The sequence below is a fragment of the Tursiops truncatus genome, chromosome 14 (genome assembly GCF_011762595.2).
Source record: "Tursiops truncatus isolate mTurTru1 chromosome 14, mTurTru1.mat.Y, whole genome shotgun sequence".
In the NCBI taxonomy this organism is placed as follows: domain Eukaryota; kingdom Metazoa; phylum Chordata; class Mammalia; order Artiodactyla; family Delphinidae; genus Tursiops; species Tursiops truncatus.
In genome coordinates this window covers 37794011-37806694 of record NC_047047.1, presented here as the reverse complement: position 1 = coordinate 37806694, position 12684 = coordinate 37794011, and the positions used below count along the sequence as shown (strand labels likewise).

The 12684-nt window shown below is 35.7% G+C and overlaps 1 protein-coding gene across 9 annotated transcripts in view; it reads right to left on the bottom strand.

Annotated features, from left to right (window-relative positions):
• Nucleotides 1-12684, bottom strand: part of USP34 (ubiquitin specific peptidase 34) — a 231689-nt gene that overhangs the window by 101290 nt on the left and 117715 nt on the right. For all 9 annotated transcript variants that reach the window (XR_012325688.1, XM_073791350.1, XM_073791349.1 and 6 more), the window contains 4 exons: nucleotides 10618-10713; nucleotides 4703-4785; nucleotides 1955-2109; nucleotides 714-827 (listed from right to left, as the gene is read on the bottom strand). Coding sequence is in view for 8 of the 9 variants with exons in the window: in XM_073791350.1 (XP_073647451.1) it covers nucleotides 714-827; nucleotides 1955-2109; nucleotides 4703-4785; nucleotides 10618-10713 (448 nt within the window). In the remaining variant the exon portion in view is untranslated. The remainder of the gene's footprint in view (nucleotides 1-713; nucleotides 828-1954; nucleotides 2110-4702; nucleotides 4786-10617; nucleotides 10714-12684) is intronic.

The following is a 12684-nucleotide window of genomic DNA, read 5'->3' as shown; positions in this document are numbered from 1 at the left end:
GCAATTTGTCCTCAATAAAGATGTTAAAAAAAAAAAAAAAAAAGACTAGCAATTTGTGACAGTCTTCAGTTAATGAATTGATCATCATGCCTCATGGTCAGAAATGATTTAGGTGGACTCCATTCCAGAACAGAAGTTACCAATAGGAACTCTGGAGTTGCCCAAGAGCAACGAAAAGCCTGGCCACAACAAATGGCATGAAAAACAGATTTTAGACAAATCAACCTTTCTTCTTTACTAATCAAGGAATGTATAATAAGTCATGTTAATTGAGTTATAGTTAACATATAATATTACATTAGTTTCAGGTGTACAGCACAGTGATTCAATATTTTTATACATTATTAAATGATCACTGCAATAAGATCAATTACCATCCAGCACCATACAAAGTTGTTATAGTATTATTGATTATATTCCCTGTGTGTACATTACATCTTCGTGACTTACTTATTTCATAGCTTGAAGTTTGTATCCCAAGTTTTCATTATGTACAACCGAGGTTATCTTTAGTAATGCAAAATTATCAACTTTGCTTTATAAAACTTTTTAAAACCAAAAGATAAAACTTTTTAAAACCTTAGAATAAAAGTCTGCATAGTTAGTAAATTCAGTGCTTGGTAGACTATATAATTCAATAATCTAATTTGAGGAACAACAACAACAAAAATTCTACAAGCTGACCTAATAAAATGACAAACCTAAATCCATACCTCAGAGTTTGAACCACCATCATAGGCACTGGTAGCCAATCGAGCCAAGTTACAGAGATGCTGAAACAGGTTTAAGCCAGTCATGCTAATTGTTTCAGGTTTTAGCTGGGGCATCTTAAAAAAAAAAATTTTTAAGGGTTTAGTATGATAATTAAGTTAGCAGATTTCATTTTACTGGATTTAACATAACAGATTTAAATTAATAAACCTAGTTTTACTAAAAAATATTGCAGAAAAAAATGTATCAACTGAGATTTTTAGTGACAATTTAGAAATAGATAATAATTTAATGAAAATTTTATTCATGACATAAGTGAAACCTGATACGTGTTTCAATTTTTGAGATGTACATCGACCCGAACCAAAGGAAATTTTTAAATTTTATTATTTATTGTATACCTACACTACACACATTTATAATATGTATAGCCACATGTACAGTTTGTATATAAGTTAGAGCTTGAAATTAAGATAACTGAAGGTCTATTTGTAGCTTTGTCTTGGATCTATTAAGTGATTTAGTTTACATTACCAAAACTCATTCATATGTACTCAATTCTGTCACAGAGACTTCCCAGAGAGCCTTTATAATCTCAAATATTAGCATAGGAATAATAAAGTCTATTGCTTTATCATAAATGTTTTAAAATTCAAATGGAAAATTATCACCTGAACCAACTGTGGCACCTGATAAATAAAAACAAAAATTGGATAGAGGAGTATCTTTATTACCATGACAGCACTTCCTAAAAACGCCTTCCCAGAAATCTACAAATCTGAACACTGGCTTATATCTGTGGGAAGACTGGCTAAAACCATACCATTTAGGGAAAGACTTGCAGAATACGGCTCTCACACTAGTGGGGTGGGCACCACCCCTGAAAAATTGAACTACAATGTTACTCATGATTTTTTAAAATACACACCAAAAGCCCCCACATTTCTTATTAGTGTTTACCAAGAGTTACTCTAATTACTGTCAGTTTAAGTACTTTAGCTAAGGAACATAACATTTTTGTAAACATAAACTAAGTATTCATTTAGATATAAACACTGTAGAGGACAAAATTAAAGCAAAATCTAAGTGGCAAAAATTATATAAGGACTGCTGAAAAGCAGTATATTTGACTAGTTTTTTTAAAAGTATTTCAAACAGGAAAAAATGAACATTGCAGTTTACATTTCAAGAAAGAAAAAGGAAATATAGAAAAACAATACAAACAGTCAAGAAATAAAATTACCTTCTCCAGGAAAAGATGTTTGTAGGTTTCCATTCCCATAGCATGTTGATCTTTACTTCGAACTTGATTTAAAAACCAATGAAGTGCATCATCATAACACTCAGAATCTTCTACTAAACAATGCCATAAAATATCAACTTGCTCCAAACTTAACCCTAGATAAAAATTACAAATTTTAAATCCTGGTACATACAACATTTTCATCCTAATTAAATATACTAGAAGCACCAATATATATAGAAATATAAAGGAGATATTTCATATCATTCTATAAAATTTCATAAGAGATTTCATATAATTTATGCTTTCAAATGTAGTTAAATATACTCCATATATAAATCATCTAAAAAAACATGACTTATGTAAGTATCCTAGAAGAGTCATTTGTTCTGGAAATCATTTTCCCTAAAATATGAACATATCATTGTATTACAGCAAACATGATTAAAGGGAATTCCCAAAGTCCAGTTAGTTCTAAGGTTTAAGGGTTAAGAATAGAGTGGATACCATGTCATGTTCAAAGCTCATTCTATGCACATAGGAGATAAACAATAAATGCCAATAAGCATTATTTTTGAAAACTATGAAAAAAGGGATCCTTATAATTAATAAAACAAAAGGGAACTGACGGCCTAAAACAGAACAGCAACACATCAGGGGATACAATTGGCTGAGAAGCCAATGTAATGAGACAAAATCTGTATATTACTTTGACCCAAGTATTAGATAATTCCAGAGTGTGGCAGAAGGAATCAGAAGAACTATTAAGAATCAAAGAGAAGGCATTAGGGCAATCACAAGTCTGAATATGGATAAGTGAGACAATCCAAAAGGGTAGAATAAAAGTGTAATGGGATTTCTAAAGTATATCATAAGGGATTCTAGAGCCTAGGCTTATTCCCCAGAATCAGAAGGCATCTGAAAAGATGACAGAATCGTAAGAACCACCATCCCCTAAAAAAAGTAGATGAGATTCAGAATATGAAAAGCACCTCAGAAAGTATTCCATAAGATGTTATGGAAAAACCTGAACAGAACGTTTGGGCCAACCCAGTATTGACCTAGTAGCAATATCAGTCTAAAGAGTTTAATCAGAAAAATGTATCCAATCAGTTTCTCACAAAAACAGTTAATGTATGGAATACTTGTTCTAAGAATTTGTGCCCCTGGGAGCCAACATAAAAAAACCAGAAATAACCTTTAGTGTATATTATAACTTAAACACATTAAGTAATTAAGAAGAGAGATAAGTGAAGATAGGTAAAAACAGGTAAGAATCTTAAAAAAAAGCATCCAGGTTAATTATAGTAAACAAAACCAAAGTGTATTCATAAATGGCTAAATCACCAATTCACAATCTTAATAGGCAATGTATAAGCTGCCGTTACTGTTTTAAGTTTTTAAAGGAATACAGTTACTGGTATATTAAAAACCTGTATTAACTTATCAAATATAACTTTGGAGTAACCATATTATACCTGAAAGGAACTGTGCCAGTTAGATAAGTACAATTATGATGCGGGATAAGTGAAGTTTTCAGTATGATTCTATATGTACAGTAGCTATTGAAAGCCCATACATACTGTGTATGAATACATACTGTGTTCACTGGAATGGGAGCAGCAAAATAAATAATTCATTACTCAAATACTGAAAAGAGTGATTAACATTTTCCAATAAAAATCTATACTCAACAAACATGAAACTTAATGGTCATGTGAAATTATTTATGCTGACAATATTTGTTTTGGCTTGACTTCTCATATGTAAGATTTTAAAAAATATTTTATATTATTTGTTTCTTATATATTATGAGTCATAATGGGTGTAATAAATGACCTAGTAATATGAAACAGAAGTTTCCTATCAAAAACAGGTGTCTTCATTTTGATATCTATTGGTATCACAATGTTAGTGACATTACAAACAGCTTGACTTAAAGAAGAAATTATAGACTTAAACAATAAAATAAATGCATGGCATATCTCAAGCATATATGGACTTAAGAGTCATGAAGACATCTCTCAGGCTAGCAAAACGCTCATCAGTTTGATTATATTAACCACAGCTAAAGAAAGAATGCCCTTCTAACAAATGAGGTTTGTTGACAGGGACACACAGTAAAAGAAGTGTGTGGAGTGTGAAAGAAAACACAGTCTAGCAAGAAGAAAGGAGCTCTGGCCAAAAGAAATCAAGCTTCCTCCTTTCTTGTGAGAATATCTAGCATGTGGATTTGGAAATGGTCCACACTCTGAATATACCAGACCAATGTCCCTGGTTTTTTTTTTTTTTTAAATAAGATTAACTGTTAATGAAATTGAGTTTGAGATTCATCTAAATAAAACTAGGGTGTCTAAGTCTCTATCACCTATGAAGCCAACCAATTTTGGATAAGATCAGCCCTGATAATAATATGCAGACAGTGGCTGTTTCCAACCGGAGTAAAAGGAATACTCTATAACCAAAGGTAATAAAAAATACAGTCACTCTAACATGATACGTTCTCCTATCCCAAATATTTTGTTCCTGAAATGAGTCATTTATTCATTAAGAAACTGGCACTTTCAGAGCCTGAAACAAGAATGTGTCAGTGGCGAGTTCTCATTGCCATACATACTGAGAGGACATTCAGTACTGAGAATAATGTGATCACCACAGAAATCTAAAGGCATGAGTACATTTAACTGGACTATTTCAAGAGCCAAGGAAGATCTAAAAACTGACTAAAATACTGATTTAAAAACTTACTGAAATGATCAGGTGATCCCAGAGTTGAAAACACGCAAGTTAAGAACTGAAGCCGCACCTGAACTTCAGCACTATGGCTGTACCTGTATTTAAAAAGTCATTAAAATAATTAACTGAGAGATCCTATTTCTTAATTATTTTTAAAGATTTAACGGTCCTAATCTTAAATTATACAAAATAAGTAAAATTCCATTTAATAACATTCATAATTATTAAATATTTTAATTATATCTTTGGTTATACACACAAAAAATGGCCACAAAGCCAAATGTTACATGTGAGATTTATGTTATTTAATATTATAAAAATCTGCAAATTATTAGAACACATACTTTCAAATTAGATAAGTAGATAAGAACTCAACAGTGGAACAAAAGAAATGTCATTTTAAAATTATGCAATATGGGGCTTCCCTGGTGGCGCAGTGGTTAAGAATCCGCCTGCCAACGCAGAGGACACAGGTTCAATCCCTGGTCCGGGAAGATCCCATATGCCGTGGGGCAGCTAAGCCCATGCACCACAACTACTGAGCCTGCGCTTTAGAGCCCGCAAGCCACAACTACTGAAGCCCTTGGGCTTAGAGCCTGGGCTCTGCAACAAGAGAAGCCGCCACAATTAGAAGCCTGCGCACCGCAACGAAGACCCAACACAGCCAAAAAGAAATAAAATAAATAAATAAATTTAAAATTATGCAATATGTACATAAATTAGAATAGCTAATAAAAAACATTTCCATCTAGAAATTGCATGTTTCATTATCATTGTCCCTCCAGGGATAATACTATATTCATTTAACAAGAAATGTTAATAAAATATCATTTCCATAAGTCTAATTCATAAAACAGTGGATACAAAATGAGCATTTCTGAATGTTATTTCAAATCTAAGTAATTGTAATTCATGTGTACAAAATTCAATGGATAATTTAAGAGTTGCTCTGAAAGCTTGTTAAGTAGGTGATTTCACATGGTTCTCTGGGAATTCAGTTTATAGGAACAGCATTTTAAGAAGCAAGTGCTGGTCTGTGGTGGAAGAAGGGTAGGAGATGGGTCTAAAGAGGTAAGCAGGGGCCAAATCACGGCCAGCATGAATGTCAGAGGAGTTTGATACTGTTCTGGGAACATAAGGAAGTCACTGAAGGGTGTTGGGGAAAAAAAGGTAGTAATGATCAGGTTTGCATTTTAGGATTCCTTTAGCAACTCCATGAACTGCATATTGAACTGTGACTGTGGTATCACAATATTCTAGTTCCCACAAGCACCTGAGTACCCAATCAATGAGACTAAATCAATCATGAGTTCTTATCTCTATGTTACAAATCAAAAGGCTGGCTGTGGAGGAACTGCCCAAATTACCTTGCCAACAAAAGGCAGCAGCCAGTCTGGGCCATGATCTATATCTCAACTTGCAGAGAGTCATAGAGCCTCTTAAATCAATTTCTTAACATCTTTAAGTTAAGTGCAAAATTCTAAAAGCTTCCTAAAGTTAGCTGGTTTCAAAAACTACACTAGATTCGTCATTGAAGTTTTAAGTTAAGGCTTCCTAAAGGTTGAGTTTGCTGGATATATCTTTGCTTCTCTTTACTGTCTCATGTTAACGTTGGAAAAGATGAACTTTTGCTTCGTCACTGTTGCAGTGCCCTTCATGAAGATGAAAGTACTTACGGCAAGGTGGCTGGGAACTGGGGGTGGGGGGTGGGGGGTGGAACTCACAAACTAGAACACTATTCAGATAAAATTCAAGGCCTGCTCTTAATAGTTTTCATCCTTTTACTAAAAGGACAGAGATTTTTGTAGCAGAGACCTTGGAGTACAGGTTCAAACATGAGATCTATCATATATCATATGCCCTGAGTATCGGGAACGTTGGTCACAGACATAAAAGGGGAATGATGTCTTCTTGTCCTTTACAAAGTGCCTTTATTTCCTGAATACTTCCTTCCCCTATACTTGCATCTCAGAGTAAGGGACCTATAACCCTAGAAGGCATGGATCCAGTCCCTTTGTCCTCCCTTCTTCGGCTTCCACAGTAGTACCATTGGCTGCACACTTCAAAGGACTCCGCCTGCTCTGTCAGGATCCCATTGGTTGCTGAAATCACCAACCAGGAAATTTCTTGGGATGCAAATCAAAAGTGTTATCAATACTAATAAACTCTCATGGGCTTGTCCATGGCTCCTGACATTACAGAAAATATAGGACAAAAATAATCTCCCCACGGGCATGAAACTTTAGTGACAAACTGACACCTTAAAAAAAATCTTTCACTTGATAGTCTCAATGTTAACACAGAATTTTCTCTAGCGGCAACTGGATTCAAGAAATATGTAACACGTCCATTTATGAAATGAAATGTTATCTTTAATGCCACAAGAATCTTTTTGTCCTACGTGAAAATCTTAGAACTTGCCTACTATTATAATCGCCACAGAACGAATGCAAAGTAATGTGCCACAAACTCATGAAATCAGTATGCTTTAACAAAGAGCAGCAAATGTACAACTCTGTTTTTAGCCTGAAGAATCAAGGGAATTATAACAAAATAGTCTGGACAGCTCTCTGTTCTAAGATTTTATTCTCCTAAAATATCAGGAAACAAGGCAGACTGGAGGACTGGAAGGATACTCTGGTGTACCCTAGAAAAGTATAAAACTCATCTCCAAAGAGCACCACATTTTTTCCACCACAGAAACAATGCTTCTTTAAATTAAAAAAAAAGAAGGAATGCTTCTGTGAGGCTCTGCCTGTCTGCCTTCACTAACAAAGTGAGCAACTTCCCTGTTGTCGATGCTGTCAACAACCAAGTCTCAGATCTGTGTACATTTTTTGGCACTGAATGTTGGACTTTCTCTTTTTGAGCATGACTCATCTATGTCTTCCATGCTCCTCTCTTAAGTTCCCATCCCTGCTCTTCAAGCCCACAGGCTGTGACTCTGGTGGGAGCTTTTTTGCAACTTAAGTGTTTATTTCTCTGTTGACATGTAATTTGAATTCTGCCTCCTAATAATGCTGGTCAGTGTGGTTTTATTCCTGTTCCTTGTTGATCTTAAGGTTTTTATAGAGAATGTATGGAGATACAGAATCAGAAGGCTTTAATCCTCATCACTGCTTGAAGAAGAATAATTAAAGAAGAGACTCTGAAGAACACTTAGAATTTTAAAAGGATTTAAAAAGAATGCATCTTGTATAGAGGTAACTTTGTAAGCCAAGCTGTGGAACAGAGTAAATTTAAGGAAACATATCAGAAATAATTTGACAGGCATGAAGAATAGAATGTCTAAAACAATCACTGAACAATAAAACAGGAAAAGTTGTTGAGTTTAGATTTTTGAGAGCCCAGAATACTAGACTGAATAAAGTAGAATTTATTTTTTATGCAGTAGACAATCTAAATGGGGGTAGGAGGCAAGTTTCTTGTTTATTTTATACCATAGTTTGTTTTAGCCAAGTAACTACAATTTATACATAACCTACTATGTGCCAGATACAGCTTACTAAATTATTGCATTTAATTCTTTAAAAAAACTCATGAGGGGGGCTTCCCTGGTGGCTCAGTGGTTAAGAATCCACCTGCCAATGCAGGGGACACGGGTTCGAGCCCTGGTCTGGGAAGATCCCACATGCCCCGGAGCAACTAAGCCCGTGCGCCACAACTACTGAGCCTGCACTCTGGAGCCCATGAGCCACAACTACTGAGCCCACGTGCCAAAACTAATGAAGCCCATGCACCTAGAGCCCGTCCTCCGCAACAAGAGAAGACACCGCAATGAGAAGCCTGCACACCGCAAGGAAGAGTAGCCCCCATTCACTGCAACTAGAGAAAGCCTGCGCACAACAACGAAGACCCAACGCAGCCAAAAACAAATTAATTAATTAATTAAAAAAAATAAAAACAGGAAAAAACTCATGAGGTAAATAATAGGGATTTATTAGAGTGGTAAGTAACTGAAATAAGATCAAAACAATAGATTCATAACCTAAATGCAGGTCTGTATGATTCTCAAGCCCATGTGCTTTCTACCAATATCATTAATGCCTTCCTCATTTAATAAGGATAAGGAATTAACAAGCATGGGGGAGGCTGAGGGAAGAAAACTGATCCAAATGTTGGTTAAAGAACTGGAACAGTGTTTGTGGGAATGTCAACTTGTGAAAAAAAAACATGGGATATATTTTAGCCTTAAGATAACTAGAGATTAATGACAGTATAATGTGGCACTCAAGAATATGAATTACAGAAAACAGACTGCTTGACTATTAATAAAATGAGTGTTTATAAAATGAATTATAGAAATTCTAGCTCCACTACTTATAAAATCTATAAATTTATAAAAATTTATAACTGTGACCTTGGGCAAATTATTTATTACCTCATAGCTTATACATTCTCATTTTTAAAATGAGAATTCCTACTTCAAATAAGTTGTGTATCTTGAAGTTAATATTTAAAAGGTATCTGGCACATAGTAAGCATCAACAAATACTGGCTATTTTTATCACCACTAACATCATTATTCATGTTTGGAAATAAAAGTATATGAAAAGAGCCCCAAGTCTCTAAGTTTTAGGTGACTAGGAGGAGGGTGGTACACTGAAGGGTAGAGTAATCTGGAGAAAGAACCGATTTGTCGGGGGAAAATGTGATTTCATTTTTGGAGGTGAATAAGTATGCTTTAAAGGCCTATGGCTTTTTTTTTTTTTTTGCGGGACGCGGGCCTCTCACTGCTGTGGCCTCTCCCGTTGTGGAGCCCAGGCTCCGGACGCGCAGGCTCAACGGCCATGGCTCACGGGCCCAGCCGCTCCGCGGCATGTGGGATCCTCCAGGCCCGGGGCACGAACCCGTATCCCCTGCATCGGCAGGCGGACTCTCAACCACTGCGCCACCAGGGAAGCCCAAAGGCCTATGGCTTTTCTGAACACTTCTACAATCTGATCAATTCTGATCTACATGAAAGTTTTCTATGCGGATATTTTCTCAATAAATACTGTGCCTACTTCTCTTATTTACTGACATGCTGATACAGACACTTAGCTGGTTTCCTAGACTTGACCATTAGTTTCCACCAACTGACTTACAAACAAAAACTTTCTGAAATCTCCAAGCTTCCTTCTAGGCAGGCATCTCCCTATAAGAAGCTTTAAACACAGCTATACTACTATCACCCCAACTTCTACCAATTCTTATCCAAACTCACTTCAATATATCCAGATATTTTAATGATGAAATATTAACCAGCTATAACATCACAATTCTTAACGTTTTCACACGTCTTAAACTTTCTAATACTAGTATTCAATTATAATAATAAAAGAAAATGTTTTAAATTAACTCTATGATAAATATACTTGTTCAGAAGTAAATATTTATAAGTTTTAGAATCAATGCCCTAATACATTAATACAAGGATACTGGTGATTTCTGAAAAAAACATTTACTTTTGATTCCTGAAAACACTGACTTATGAACAGAACTCAACAGTGAAGATTAATCAACCCCCAAAGTTATATAACCTACATTTTCCTAAGGTTAAGAATTATAAAAATAACCTTATAGAATTCAACTTAAAAAAGAAACTTTCGGGCTTCCCTGGTAGCACAGTGGCTGAGAGTCCGCCTGACGATGCAGGGGACACGGGTTCTTGCCCCGGTCTGGGAAGATCCCACATGCCGCGAAGCAGCTGGGCCCGTGAGCCATGGCTGCTAAGCCTGCACGTCCGGAGCCCCGCGTACCACAAGAAAAAAACAAAAAAAAAACAAAAAAGAAACTTTCTCTTAAAAATTTCATAACTAAAATGTTCATTACATTTATTTATTATATGAAAGAAAAGGACTAGGAGTAGGAATACTGGAAAATTACCTTTCACAGGAAAGACAATCAATACTTACATGTAACTTACGTAGCTAAGGTATACTTACAGTGCATGTTTTTGTCTTCCTTCTCTTACAGCTTGAATATAGTATACCAAATTATCAAAGAAAAGCTTCATCATGTTCAGTTCTTTTTCTGCCCACCTGGAACAATTGAAAGAAGAAATAGTTTTAGAGGCACAGGGTAAGAGAATAAATCTATTCTAGAACAGGAAAAAAACTTCTATGTAAAACATTTTCAAAAGCAAAATCTATCAATTATCAAAACTTACAAGTTCTGTTTATATTTGAATTGTGAAAAGATATAAAGCAGTGCACCTTAATTTTTATGAAGTTAAAGCACCACCGTGTTTTTGTTTTTGTTTTTTTGCGGTAGGCGGGCCTCTCACTGTTGCGGCCTCTCCCGTTGCGGAGCACAGGCTCCGGACGCGCAGGCTCAGCGGCCATGGCTCACGGGCCCAGCCGCTCCGCAGCATGTGGGATCTTCCAGGACCGGGGCAAGAACCCATGTCCCCTGCATCGGCAGGCGGACTCTCAACCACTGCGCCACCAGGGAAGCCCACCACTGTGTTTTAATCTCAAAATACTCAATCTCTGTGAAGGGGATAAAATGTCTGGCAGAATGCTAATTATAAATGACTAATATGAGTTAATATTAAAAAACAGTACAATACAGTCCATGTTAAGGATGGACTGTGTACCTTGGTCATTATTTAGCACAGTGCGTGGCATACAGAACACATATAATATAAACTAAATGAACCAATCAGTTTGTTTTTTTCTACTGTCAATAACTGCTTATTTTTTAAAATAACTTATTTTAATCAAATAAATATTCACATATTAAAGTAAACTAGAAACAATAGAAGAAAAAAGAAATAGTGATAAATACAATTAGAGATAGCAGGGTCCATAACTAACATAATCTCTCTCACACAATAATTATTAGCAATATAACTACTAACATGTAGAAGTACTGAAATTCCAAAACTTCAAATATAATTTACATCATGTTTTTGCTATAGCCTTCTTTTCCAAATAAGTTACTCTTGCATTGCCAATCACTCGCCAGTCTGTTTGCTGGTTACCTGAAGATTTACTAAGATGATCAGAGATAATTTCCAATTTTAAAATATGGGCCGTAAGAGTTTAAGAGACAGTATGTACCAAATGCTGAGTGTTACTGCACATAATAGGTTCACACCAAGTGGAAGTTTTTGTTGTTATTGATGCCAACTAATCATAAGAGCTCAGTTCTTTTAAGTGATCTACTTGATAAGATTTAGGATACCAGTCTCATGTTGGCATTAACTGAGCTTATTTATATTTAACTTAAGGACCAAGCTAAAAGGGTTTCAACTCAATATACTTAAGTTCAGGTATACTTGATAAGTAACTGAATATTCGCAGCTTTGCACTTCTATAAGAATGTTATCTTTTGTTACTCCTTAATTCAAACCTCCTCACATGACTATAATATCAACTTGCCCAGGTAAGCTACAAGTGAATCACTTTAATACTTCTGAATTTTGTAATTCAGCCATTTAAAAACCATGGGAAGAGAGTCAATGAAATAAAACTCATGGTACTCTTGTACTTAAAGGATGCTAAATGCTTTCCTCTACTCCTCTGTTTAGTATCTCAAAGAACTTCCTTGCACTCACAAATAGAATTGTCACTAGGGTCACCATGAAATAGTAACCAAAGAAAGAGACTTTCTAAGATGATTCTTAAAAAACAGTAATAGGGCTTCCCTGGTGGCGCAGTGGTTGAGAGTCCACCTGCCGATGCAGGGGACACGGGTTCGTGCCCCGGTCTGGGAAGATCCCACATGCCGCGGAGCAGCTAGGCCCGTGAGCCACGGCCGCTGTGCCTGCACGTCCGGAGCCTGTGCTCCGCAACGGGAGAGGCCGCGACAGTGAGAGGCCCGCGTACCGCAAAAACAACAACAACAACAAAAAAATTTAAAAAACAGTAATAGAGGTTCAGGTTAAACAGATCCCCTATTAAAAGAAAAAAACCAGCAAGGGCTATAACTCAGAAGAACTAACTTCATCTTATTTAGAACTATAGTACAGACTTCTAAGAATTTTAAAAATCATATTCAGTTTGAAA